Source organism: Gobio gobio (assembly GCF_949357685.1).
Source record: "Gobio gobio genome assembly, chromosome: 8".
Lineage (NCBI taxonomy): Eukaryota > Metazoa > Chordata > Actinopteri > Cypriniformes > Gobionidae > Gobio > Gobio gobio.
Window position 1 is genome coordinate 43041008 of NC_137114.1, and position 13871 is coordinate 43054878.

Sequence of the window (13871 nt, forward strand, 5' to 3'; positions counted from 1 at the left end):
ATATTTATTAAAGAGCCATACAGGCCCCTTGGTGGGTAAACCATGGCATTACGAATGAAAATTATAATTTTTCCAGCCACATAATAACTCTAATTTGCCTATTTTATTTCTCTATTCTCTATTTCAACCTTAATTACTACACTAATTGTAGTATACATAAGATGAATATAGATATATGAAATAATTATTGCACAAATAGTAGGCCTATTTAGTACCAAAAGATCTCCTCAAAATATTCAATAAATATTATTAAACTAAAATATAGAACATTTATTTAATTGAAAAAGAGTTAAGGTGTATGGTCACATTTGACCACCAATGAGTATGAGTGTGACCAATTAGTAAGGAATACCTGAGGGCTAAATACAAGAAAAACATTAACAACAATGTTGCATCTCCATCACTCTCCATAATAAAATGATCCTGTAAATATGTTTGACGTAATAATCAATGCACACTATGCTGTACTGTTTACCAACAATTGCTGCAAATACCTGTATAGTGAAACTGTCTATCCATTCAAATGCATTGACAGCGCGGGTTTGAACCACGTGACCGGAGATGGGAGCATGTCGCAACTGTTTTTCAACGCCTCTGGCTTTAAACTGTTATGCCACATTAGCGCCAAAACGCTATTTAGGGCCCGAGCACCGATGGTGTGAGGAACCTATTGGAATTGCTCAGTTTTTATTGTTTGAATTTCGTATTAAATTTTTTTAAAAGCTTAGACTTTTTCATATCAAGAGCAGGTTTGGCAATTTGAGAGCGAGAGATGCGCGTGAGTGACAGAGAGACGAACGAATACGCTGCATGTTTTAAATAGCGAAGGGAAAAAAAAGAATAACGACACGCAATATGTGGCGGCCGGTGTTGATTCTGTGGCGCACCACCACAAATTAGTCTATGTGTGGGAAACACTGACAGTTTGAGTGGTCATTTTGACACTTTCTTGATACTACTTGATACACTCGCCGTAGTACTATTCTTTGAAACGACAGAGGGCGAATTGTTCTATAAACCCAGGAAGGTACACAGTTGACGGTATTTATTTTTGCAAAAACCACACAACAAAATAATCGTGTGAAACCCAGTAAACCTTGAGATTATTACTTGTGACATTAGGAAATATTCAAGAGATTGTTCATTTAGTTTCGTGAAAATTTTTATTTAACATGGATCTTTATTTACATTGAAAGGGTTTACACACTGTCGCGCTCATGCGGACACGTCAAGTATAAACCAAGCTTTAAGAGATCCAATGCCTGCATTGAAAGCGCGAGTACTGCGTGAGGGGGGAAAAAGAGTTTGTGACATTACTACATTAAACGACTATATATAATGTAATGCAATGGGGGAATGTTTGTGGGTCCTGATAATAATAATATTAAAGTAATTAAAAAAAAACCTCAGTTCTTTATTTTGGCTTAAAATATCGCGATACATATCGTGTTGTGAGTTTCAGTATCTTGATTTGTATCGAATCGCGACAAGAATGTATCGCTACACCCCTAATTTTAAGTGAGATACCAACAACAGTCTGTACGTTAAATGTTGTATAAACTGATGCCAGTAATTTGAATGTATTTCTTGCTCTCATTGATTCTTTATTTCTTGTGCATGCCTCCTTCAGTTAACGGTAAACCAACTCCAGATTTCTCTGTTTTCTCTGTCTAATTGAACTGATTCATTTTCAAATCATTGTTTCACATTCGGTAAAATCCATTCCCATAATCTGCACCCCTCTAACATCTGTTTGTGATGTTTAAAGCTGTTTGGCAAATGTGTAATTTGTTTCTAAATAAGGAGCATGGATGGCAAATACATTTCTAGCTGTACATTTTTTTTTTTACATGTACTGTACATATTCAGTAAGGGTAATGTTAATAAAGGCGATCATGATAAAACACACCACTCGTTAAACAAGGGACTGTATAGTGGGGACTGACTGAGTTCTTAAAGGGAACCATTTATTGTAATTTGCCTTAAAATGCTCCTTTGAACAAAAAAAAAGAAAGAAAACCCAATTCATTATTGATAGTATTGTGCTTATTGTATTGCATAAGCTAACAGTGACATGACATCATTATCACGTAGTTTCCATCTTTAAAATGTCACCTGTCTAAGCCTGCCCATCAGTGGTAATTTACCTTTTTTATTTCTGTTATCTGGTCCTGTTTATGCCCTTGCCTGAAATTGCTGTGTACACGTGACATTGTATAATGGCTCATGTTCCCCCCTTCCTCCCTCAACACTGGATTTGATCAGAAGAGGCTGAAGGTATGTGCAAAAATCTTCTGGTGTGCATGCATTTGCTTTTATTATGAATCAACCATGTGTGCAATAGCTGTGTTTATATGCACCGCTTTAGTCTGAGTAAGTTCAGTCCGTTGCAGATTCTGAATATACGCTACCATGCAAGCAACTCGGGTTAGTGGCATTTAAAAAAAAAGAAGAAATTAGCTCTTTAGCATTGATGCATAAAATGTATTAAACGTGGCATCAAAGAATCCTAAAAAAGCATCACAGTTTCCACAAAAATAAGCAGCACATCTATTTTATAAGATAATAATAAATGTTTATTGAGCAGCAAATCATCATATTAGAATGATTTCTGAAGGATCATGTGACACTTTACTTAATTTTTTTATGTCAACAGGTTCCACGTAAATTGGGTTATATTGAATTTAATTAACATGGTTTATTTCAGTAAACTTTCGTTTTTTCGCAAAGTTAACTCTATGCCATTTAGTTAAATCAGGTTAACATTCTTAATTTTGTCCAAAACTATTAAATTTAATTATTCTAAAATGAAAATAAAAAACTAAAACAAGTAATTATTTTTATTTAGTGAAATACTATTTTGACAACATTTACAAAATCTTATTGGCTAGCCAGAAGATGGTTTTGTTACATCCATGGCATGCCAAAAGTAGTTGTTTTTTATTATTAAAATAGCTTTAATTGTTATTAGCAGGTCTTCACCCCAAGCACATGCGCTACACTTCACCACAATGGAAAAACACTAACATAACACAAACTTTTAAATACCAATATAACAAAACATTAAGCATTAAAAAGTCTCTACATTTTCCCAACTTGTTAAAAACGCATCAAATGGCACTTTATTTAAACATCTACTCTCTGAATTCAGCCCCTTTGCAAAGCATGATGGGAAGTGAAAGTCCTGTTTGATTGGGGTACTTGATTGAAACGTTATTTCAAAATGAAAAAATCAAGTTATGTCAAAGTAACGGTTTTAAGTCAGTTTAACATGAATCAATTACATTTGAACCAGAAACCTGATATAATTGTGTTAAATAAAGATTAATTGCTTAAAGCGAACAGCATCATAAAATATTTTATTGAGTGTAGATAAATAGTTACATTTAAATTACATTTTAAAATATATTGAAATAAAAAGGTGAATTTTACATTTCAATAATATTTCACCATATATTTTTTTTTTACTGTATTTTCTTCAAATAAATGCAAACTTGAGCATAAGAGACCTCTTTCAAAAACATTAAAACATCTTACAGACCCCAAACTTTTGAATGGTAGTGTACTTTTTATGACATTTTCTTGCACGTCATATGTTTAAAAAAAAAAGTTTAAAATATAAGTATTCTGTTTAATGGAGTAAAGGGATAGTTCACCAATAGTTCACAAATTCTGTCATTTACTCACCCTCAAATGATTCCAAACCTGTATAAATGTCTTTCTTCTGCTGAACACAAAAGAAGATATTTTTAAGAATGCAAAACAGTTGATGGACCCATTGACTTCCATAGTAATGATTTCCCATACTATGGAAGTCAGTTGGGCCCTGGGCCTGGTTGGTTACACACATTATTCAAAATATATTTTGTGTTCAGCAGAAAAAAGACATTTATACAGGTTTGGAATCACTTGAGGGTGACAAACATTTTTGGGTGAACTGTCCCTTTAAGATCTGCACCACCTCTTTCAATTGGATGGAAATTTCATTATTCAGCTTGAGGAACTAGTAATTAGGCAAATTATTAACGGATTATTACACTGCATATAAACATAGCTGCTAGCAATTTTTGAAGTGTTTTTCTTTTCTTCTAGCCACAATATTTTTTTTTTCTTTTTGCCAATTAGTTGCTTGTTCTGTTTTCATCTGTTAGTGTCCAACATTGACCAAACTGTCTTGGATGAGGATCACTCCGGTTCAAGGAGGTTGCAGAATCTCTGGAGGTGTGACAACTGCACTTAAATGCACTTTTTCATGGCTGAATCTGAAGCATGTAGATCATTTCTAAATACCTGTTTTTCTCTATAGGGATTCACGTGAGGAAGCTCTGGGGGAGTATTACATGAGGAAATATGCCAAGTCGTCAGGAGGCGAGCAGTAAGTCAACAATCGTCATGGTACTTTTATGAAACGCATGACTGACTTCAGCACTTGCCAGTTTTGGAATTAAAGGAATGTTGGTCAACAGCATTAACCTTTCTTTTTCTTTTTTTCAGTTTCTATGGCGGCTCTGAAGAGCTTTCTGATGACATCACTCAGCAACAGTTGCTTCCTGGGGTCAAGTATGGAAGAAAAAAAAATCTACTTATTGATTATTAAATGTGTTGAATTAAATATGTAAAAAAAAATCCACTGGGCTTGTGTTAAGAGATGTTTCTCTTGCAGGGATCCTAATTTGTGGACCGTTAAGTGTAAGGTTAGTTCTGGACATATCTATCGTGTGGCTTACGGGTTTTGTGATAAGGCTGCAGTGTGTGCACCGTTTAATTCTTCTGTTTCTCTGTAGATTGGAGAGGAGAGAGCAACTGCCATCGCTTTGATGCGGAAATTCATTGCTTATCAGTGCACTGACACGGTAGGTTTTCCATAGTCCCTCTTAACTTAAGGCAGGGCTCAAAGCTAAGGCTTTTTTCTACTGGCCCGGTTGGCCCCACCACACAAAAACTCACACAAAACTCAGTGCACGCGTATAACGTTACCGAACGGTCCGGTACCGAATCTTTAACAGTTCACAGTCGGCTTGTTTGAAGCGCAGAACACACTTCAATCCAAGTTCCCACACGAACATATTAAGTATTCAGTCCATTTTATCACGAGATTCAAACGATAAATGCCGTTTTGACGCTCTATATATGGCGTGACTGGTCACTTCATGATCACAGTTCAAGCGGCCGCGCGTGAACGCGATCATCTGTGAAGGCGATCGATCATCTCTTACTAAAGAATAAACATGAATGAAGGTATGCTGAGGATACATTACAACTTACTGTCATGTATATATGTGGTGTAATCGCTAAATCAGTGTTTCAATGACGTCAATATAACTGCTTGTAAACTAAACCATAACGTTAGCATCACAATTACCTCAGGCAGTCATTCAGTGTGCACAGAATTTTATACACTAGAGAAATCAACTCTTTCACTAAATACAAGCTCTATATTAGCCTATATATTCATTACATTTTACTTAACCTGTTAGTGATGTCTTGATTATTTCATGCATGTTAAATAAACCTGTCATGAAAATGACAGACACTGTGTATAAATTATTATATTTTAACAACAAATTGGAGAAGAAAACTATTTTATAATTAGATTTAGAAGTTAATGCAAAAACTGCCTTATGTGAAGTTTAAATGTTTGCATACAATGTGTTATTTGAGTGTTGATTATTATACCTATTATTCTTCCATCTGCTCCTTTCTGATCATGGAAATGTAAAGGAAAACTTCAAATGAATTTTATGTGCCTTGTACAAATAATCCATTTTCATGAAAGGAATAAAAGAGAAATGAATGAATGAATACCTAAAAATAAATAGCAACTGAATAGTTTGGGCTCTATTTTGTTAACCTTTAATATTAATGTGCAAGTAAGGGCTCCCTATATAGTTTACAGCAATATCTTCAATACACTTTTAGATATAATTTAATTAATTCAAGGACAGACACTTTTTTTCCTTCTTCGGTAAACAACTGTTAAATCTAAAAAGCAATTTTGTAAAACTGCTGTACCGAACTCCATGATTTCAAAACTGAGGTACGTACCGAACCGTCAGTTTTGTGTAACACCTCTGCTGTCAGTCTTTTATTTTTTGTCATGCGTCACAACACTTCCTTGAGTTCCAGGTGTTTCCGTGTTGTAAATAAAATTATTTTTTAAATATTAAATGTGTCACTCTCTTTAAGTCACGCTCAGAAATGTGTCATTTGCATACCTCACCCTGTTTCTTTGTTCATATATTGTATCTTATCTTATGCATATAAAACAAACACAAAAATGCCTGCACACTGGTGAATTTACAAATAGACGTTTTATATTTGTTTTATTCAAGCATTGCTGTTTCTTTTGCTATAGATATTTTACTTTTCAGATTATAAAGCAATGTTAATAATGTTCTTAATTAGATTTATTAAATAAAAAATGTATAACAAAAAGAACCGATAAGAATACTGTTAAAGGAACACGCCACTCTTTTTGAAAATGGGCTCATTTTCCAACTCCCTAGAGTTAAACAGTTGAGTTTTACCGTTTTCGAATCCATTCAGCCGATCTCCGGGTCTGGCGGTAGCACTTTTAGCATAGCTTAGCATAGATCATTGAATCTGATTAGACCGTTAGCATCTCGCTCAAAAAAATCACCAAAGAGTTTCGATATTTTTCCTATTTAAAACGTGACTCTTCTGTAGTTACATGGTGTAAAGTTTCGATTTTCTAACCGATATGGCTAGAAGTTTTTCTCTCATTCCTGCGTAATAATCAAGGAACTTTGCTGCCGTACCATGAGTGCAGCGGCGCAATGATATTACGTAGCGCCTGAAAATAGGCTAACTTCCTGTCAGCACAACCATTCCGGTTCAAATTGATACGGTTCAGGATCTGCACCAAAGTAAATATCTTCTGAATCGTCTCTCAGATATGTCTCCATGGTTACAAGGCACGCTCCCTGTGCAAGCAGGTTGTCACGTTGGTTATGCTGACGGAAGTCTATTTTCAATGAGCCTATTTTCAAAAATAGTGGCGTGTTCCTTTAAAGTACTGGATCGATAAGCAGTATCGGTAAGAGTAGTAATACCGTTAAAACCTTAACGATACCCATTCCTACTTCAGACTTATCACACAGCATGCAAGTACTAAACTGAGAGATGCGGGTACTTTCGCGTCTATTTGCGCTTGAATGTTAAATTTGGCAAGGCTTAAAAACACGCGCAAATGGTCAACTTTCATGAAAATGCAGCACTGGCAAGTAACAGTTCCGACAACTGGCCTGAGTGTCTTTAACACTGGCCCCTAGCCATCAGGCAGTCCTTATTGTCGAGGTCAGTTCGTTTCAGTCATTATTACGTAAGGCACAAAACTTTATGAACATACACTTGGGTGCTTGCTTTGTGTAAAACCTTTCCTTGCACCTTGATGTTTTTCTGAAAGTAGATTCCTCAGTCTTTTTTTTAATTTTAGGCAAAGAGAGAAGAACTGCAGTACAGACAGCAGTTTGCTTGAAGGTGTGTCATACTAATATGTTGTGCTTTGTTTGTCTACACAGCCACTTCAAATCAAATCAGTGGTGGCCCCTGAGCATGTCAAAGGTTATATCTATGTGGAGGCGTACAAGCAGACCCACGTCAAGGCGGCCATTGAGGGTGTTGGAAACCTGCGCATGGGCTTTTGGAATCAGCAAATGGTGCCCATTAAAGAGATGACAGATGTGCTGAAAGTGGTTAAGGAAGTGACTAACCTTAAACCCAAGTCTTGGGTTCGTCTTAAGAGAGGCCTTTATAAAGATGACATTGCCCAGGTGGGTACATCATAACACTTGGCTATTTTGTCATAAAGAAACGACTACAATGTTTTAAGTTCAGTTGCATTTTATTATTAGGTTTTCACTCCTACGGCTTTGTGCCAGGAGACCGTTTTATGTGTGCATCTAATAATTTGCCTTTGTCAGGTGGACTATGTTGAACCGAGCCAGAATACGATCTCGCTGAAAATGATTCCTCGTATTGATTTGGATCGCATCAAAGCGAGGATGAGTATGGTAGGTCATGTCATCATAACGATCATACCGCAATGTATTTATACTACTATAAATATATAACAATGTTTTCAACATTGATTATGTTTCTTGAGCACCAAATCAGCATATTAGAATGATTTCGGAATGATCATGTGACAGTGGTGCTAAACATTCAGCTCTGCCATCACAGGAATAAATTACATTTTAAGATATATTACTATAGAATTAAAATATTTCATAATATTACAGTTTTTATTGTATTTTGATTAAATGAATGCCGCTTTGGTGAGCATTAGAGACATTCAAAAACACAAACTTTTAAAATGTAGTGTATATGCACTTTTGGTGACATGATCCCGTTCATTTCACAGAAAGACTGGTTTGCAAAGAGAAAGAAGTTTAAGAGGCCACCTCAGAGGCTTTTTGATGCTGAAAAGATCAGGTAAAATAAATTTCGAGTCTCATAATCACAACCCTCTGAAACATATCAGCCTCACTGACACACACGTGCTCTGCTCCACAGGTCTCTTGGCGGTGAGGTCAGCCATGATGGTGACTTCATGATATTTGAAGCCAACCGCTACAGCCGCAAAGGCTTCCTGTTTAAAAGCTTTGCCATGTCAGCTGTGGTAAGAGCCCTCACAGGCATTCTAGTTCTGGGGGTCTGTCTAATTGCTCCTTATTGGTTCAATCCATGTGTCTTTTTGCATAGATCACAGAAGGGGTCAAACCCACTCTGTCGGAGCTGGAGAAGTTTGAGGACCAGCCAGAGGGTATTGACCTTGAAGTAGTCACAGAGACGACAGGTAAAGACAACCAGACATCACTAGATCTGCAACAATGCATCAAAACAGGGGGAAATAAAAAAGATTCCATGGAAAATACATGCATACACCGAGCAGGCATAACAATATGACCGGTGAAGTGAATAACACTGATTATCTCTTCATCATGACACCTGTTAGTGGGTGGGATATATTAGGCAGCAAGTGAACATTTTGTCCTCAAAGTTGATGTGTTAGAAGCAGGAAAAATGGGCAAGCGTAAGGATTTGAGCGAGTTTAACAAGGGCCAAATTCTGATGACTAGACGACTGGGTCAGCGCATCTCCAAAACTGCAGCTCTTGTGGGGTGTTCCTGGTCTGCAGGGGTCAGGATCTATCAAAAGTGGGCCAAGGAATCTATCAAAAGTGGCCGGCCAAGGCTCATTGATGCACTTGGGGAGCGAATGCTAACCGAAAGCGCCAACAGTGGGCACGTGAGCATCAGAACTGGACCACTGAGCAATGGAAGAAGGTGGCCTGGTCTGATGAATCACGTTTTCTTTTACATCATGTGGATGGCCGGGTGCCTGTGCGTCAGCGGAGGCAGTGTGATGCTTTGGGCAATGTTCTGCTGGGAAACCTTGGGCCCTGCCATCCATGTGGATGTTATTTTGACACCTGCCACCTACCTAAGCATTGTTGCAGACCATGTATACCCTTTCATGGAAACGGTATTCCCTGGTGGCGGTGGCTTCTGTCAGTAGGATAATGTGCCCTACCACAAAGCAAAAATGGTTCAGGTATGTTTTGAGGAGCACGAGTTTGAGGTGTTGACTTGGCCTCCAAATTCCCCAGATCTCAATCCAATCGTGCATCTGTGGGATGTGCTGAACAAGTCAGATCCATGGAGGCCCCACCTCACACTTTACAGGACTTAAAGGATCTGCTGCTAACATATTGGTGCCAGATACCACAGCACACCTTCAGTGGTCTAGTAGAGTCCATGGCTCGATGGGTCAGGGCTGTTTTGGCAGCAAAAGGGGGACAAACACAATATTAGCAAGGTGGTCATAATGAAATGCCTGATCGGTGTATATAATGCATCATATATATCATTGTATATATAAAGAATTATTGCAAAATGCCAGTTTTGTTGAGTATTCTCATAAGAGCAGTTTTAAATGGGTTAAATAACGTTTAAATGAACAGAGTTGTGAGAAAATGTGTGACAGCGCATCAGATCCGCATCATGTTCGGCAGAGGCCGTTCTTAAAGTGACAGCAGCCTAATAAACCAGTCGCTGTGATGTCTGTCATTAATGTTAATCAAAGAATTGATCGCTTTCAGTTATACTGTAATGTTGAATGTCTATCATTAATATAAAAAAAAAATCTATTTTATATAAACATATCAGTGATACTGGCCTTCATTCATTTAAAGATGTCATTAAAACAACTATTTACAATATACTGTCTATAAGATGTTTCTACGTTCATTTGGAGAGTAACTGTGAAATGATTACAAACTGTTCTGAGCCATCTGGTGAATACATTTTTGCCAAGTGAATCACAAAGAAATATTTTGTTTTTGTTTTTGTTTATGTGCAGGTAAGGAGCGAGAGCACAATCTCCAGGCAGGAGATAATGTGGAGGTGTGCGAGGGAGAGTTGATTAACCTTCAGGGCAAAATCCTGAGTGTGGATGGCAACAAGATCACCATCATGCCCAAGCACGAAGACCTCAAGGTGAGCAAATCAGAACAAGGAATTGTATCTTGGCAGCACTTATTAGTTTCAAGTTGGCATGTGTGACGTTAATGGCACGGAAATTACACAAAGGCCTTATGAGAGTTCAAGTGTCCTGAAAATCTTGTTCTTCATGATGTGCCCCTTTTTTTGCACCATGATCATTGCTTCACTCTCTTGTATTTGTTTTTATAGGATCCTCTTGAGTTCCCAGCTCATGAGTTGAGGAAGTACTTCCGTATGGGTGACCACGTGAAGGTTATCGCGGGACGTTTTGAAGGGGACACGGGCCTCATAGTCCGTGTGGAGGAGAACTTTGTCATTCTGTTCTCGGACCTCACCATGCATGAGGTAGGTTTCACTAGTAAGCTACGGAATGCCCCATTTAGAAAAACACAACATGCAGCCGTCAATGTTGTGTGTCCTTTGTCTGATGTGATGCCTCTTTTTGTTCCAGTTGAAGGTCTTGCCCCGGGACTTGCAGCTGTGCTCTGAGACTGCCTCAGGTGTGGATGCAGGAGGCCAGCATGAGTGGGGAGAGCTGGTACAGTTAGACCCCCAAACTGTAGGGGTCATTGTCAGGCTGGAGAGAGAGACCTTCCAGGTAAAGTCCAGGAGAAACAGACAGGTTCAAGTGTAATGCAAGCACAATCTAGAAGGACACACTTGCTGGATGTGATTCTTCACAGCAATAGCACACTTTTCACTCTGTGACCATCTTGGCAGCGTTCCAGTTCGAGCAGTTGTATTGTAGTCATGCAAGTTTAGGATATGCCTTTAATTCAGTAACATGTCATGTCAACAATAGCATCTGTCAACAGTGATATCAGGGGATCAGCAAAAACAGTTACGTTCATATTTGTATTTGCACTGCCAGTGATCAATCTTTCAACTCTTTTACATATGCCTGCTTTTAAGATAATCATTCTTGCATCTCCACACACCCTCTTTTACTCTTTCCAGCTAAATAACTTAACTTTGACACACTACCATTTAAAATGTTTGGTAATGTTTTTTTAATCGTTTTTTTGGGAAAATACGAGCTTATATGTAGGGCTGTAATCTCCCAGTCGATTAGTCGATTATTAGTCGATACGTTCTGGCTCGACCAAAATTCTGATTGGTCGATTTTTTTTTTTTGCAGCGTTCATTTCATCAGTTTGGCCGTATTAATTTCATCAGTTTCAGGGTTCCCACTTGTCCTGGAAAACCTGGAAAATGTATGATACATTTTCCAGTCCTGGAAAACACATTGAAAGTTACAGAAAATGTAAAATGTCCTGGAAAATTATTTTTAAAAAAGTTAAAGGGTAACTTCAGTGATTTAGCATTAAGTTTGTATCAGTAGAAACCCGGTAGTATATTGGAATTATGGTACTTTCCCCCCTCATATCCCCCTAAGACGAGAGAATTTTCCTTTTTATTTTCAGGAAAAAATCCTCCGATGGTGCCAATATCGTCATTTTGTGTCATCAGAGGATTTTTGGCCAGAGGCTATAGACTAAAGGAGCCAGTTCCGCATGTTTTCAACCCCATAACCCCATAACCAACTCAGAATTATTTTGAGATATAGTCAGAATTGCGAAATTCTGACTTTTTTTTTCTCGCAATATCGAGTTTATATCTTGCAATTATTACTTTTCTCAGAATTGACATAAAGTCCAAAAGTTTGAGGGGAAAAAAGACAGATTTTTTTTGCGAGAAAATCACAATTGCAACAAAAAAAAATCAGAATAGCAAGATAAATCGCAATTACCCTTTTTTTTTAATTCTGTGGCGGAAACAAGCTTCCTTAGTCATAATGTATGATTAAGAGCTCATATTAAAAACTGATTTTATAGTTAAGTCTTGGCAATAAACTGTGCGCCTTTTAAAGACTTAGAGAGCAATATATTACTTTAGGAGTGATCCTTGTCTTTTATTCTCACTGTAGTAAAATTTAAAATATCCTGGATAAGTCCTGGAAAATGATCGCTGAAAAAGAGTGGGAACCCTGAGTTTGGCAGCGTTCATTTCATCAGTTTGGCCGTGTTCATTTCATCAGTTTGGCCGCGTTCATTTCATCAGTTTGGCCGCGTTCATTTCATCAGTTTTGCTGTATTAATTTCATCAGTTTGGCCGCGTTCATTTCATCAGTTTGGCCGCGTTCATTTCATCAGTTTGGCCGCGTTCATTTCATCAGTTTGGCCGCGTTCATTTCATCAGTTTGGCCGTGTTCATTTCATCAGTTTGGCCGTGTTCATTTCATCAGTTTGGCCGTGTTCATTTCATCAGTTTGGCCGCGTTCATTTCATCAGTTTGGCCGTGTTCATTTCATCAGTTTGACCGCGTTCATTTCATCAGTTTGGCCGTGTTCATTTCATCAGTTTGGCCGTGTTCATTTCATCAGTTTGGCCGCGTTCATTTCATCAGTTTGGCCGTGTTCATTTCATCAGTTTGACCGCGTTCATTTCATCAGTTTGGCCGCGTTCATTTCATCAGTTTGGCCGTGTTCATTTCATCAGTTTGACCATGTTCATTTCATCAGTTTGGCCGTGTTCATTTCATCAGTTTGGCCGCGTTCATTTCATCAGTTTGGCCGCGTTCATTTCATCAGTTTGGCCGTGTTCATTTCATCAGTTTGACCGTGTTCATTTCATCAGTTTGGCCGTGTTCATTTCATCAGTTTGGCCGCGTTCATTTCATCAGTTTGGCCGCGTTCATTTCATCAGTTTGGCCGTGTTCATTTCATCAGTTTGACCGTGTTCATTTCATCAGTTTGGCCGTGTTCATTTCATCAGTTTGGCCGCGTTCATTTCATCAGTTTGACCGTGTTCATTTCATCAGTTTGGCCGCGTTCATTTCATCAGTTTGGCCGCGTTCATTTCATCAGTTTGGCCGCGTTCATTTCATCAGTTTGACCGTGTTCATTTCATCAGTTTGACCGTGTTCATTTCATCAGTTTGACCGCGTTCATTTCATCAGTTTGGCCGTGTTCATTTCATCAGTTTGGCCGTGTTCATTTCATCAGTTTGGCCGCGTTCATTTCATCAGTTTGGCCGCGTTCATTTCATCAGTTTGGCCGGCCGCGTTCATTTCATCAGTTTGGCCGCGTTCATTTCATCAGTTTGGCCGCGTTCATTTCATCAGTTTGGCCGCGTTCATTTCATCAGTTTGGCCGCGTTCATTTCATCAGTTTGGCCGCGTTCATTTCATCAGTTTGGCCGCGTTCATTTCATCAGTTTGGCCGCGTTCATTTCATCAGTTTGGCCGCGTTCATTTCATCAGTTTGGCCGCGTTCATTTCATCAGTTTGGCCGCGTTCATTTCATCAGTTTGGCCGTGTTCATTTCATCAGTTTGGCCGTGTTCAT

General features: G+C 38.3%; 1 protein-coding gene across 2 annotated transcripts in view; it reads left to right on the forward strand.

Annotated features, from left to right (window-relative positions):
- supt5h (SPT5 homolog, DSIF elongation factor subunit) overlaps positions 1 to 13871 on the forward strand; it is a 49498-nt gene that overhangs the window by 11012 nt on the left and 24615 nt on the right. Inside the window, exons 5-18 of one of the 2 annotated variants that reach the window (XM_079822656.1) lie at positions 2266 to 2277; positions 4152 to 4221; positions 4307 to 4375; positions 4495 to 4560; positions 4664 to 4694; positions 4785 to 4853; positions 7542 to 7793; positions 7944 to 8033; positions 8384 to 8454; positions 8536 to 8641; positions 8725 to 8818; positions 10384 to 10520; positions 10716 to 10871; positions 10978 to 11124. In XM_079822656.1, coding sequence (XP_079678782.1) covers positions 2266 to 2277; positions 4152 to 4221; positions 4307 to 4375; positions 4495 to 4560; positions 4664 to 4694; positions 4785 to 4853; positions 7542 to 7793; positions 7944 to 8033; positions 8384 to 8454; positions 8536 to 8641; positions 8725 to 8818; positions 10384 to 10520; positions 10716 to 10871; positions 10978 to 11124 — 1370 coding nt within the window. The remainder of the gene's footprint in view (positions 1 to 2265; positions 2278 to 4151; positions 4222 to 4306; positions 4376 to 4494; positions 4561 to 4663; positions 4695 to 4784; positions 4854 to 7541; positions 7794 to 7943; positions 8034 to 8383; positions 8455 to 8535; positions 8642 to 8724; positions 8819 to 10383; positions 10521 to 10715; positions 10872 to 10977; positions 11125 to 13871) is intronic. The other variant, XM_079822657.1, reaches the window with a different exon arrangement.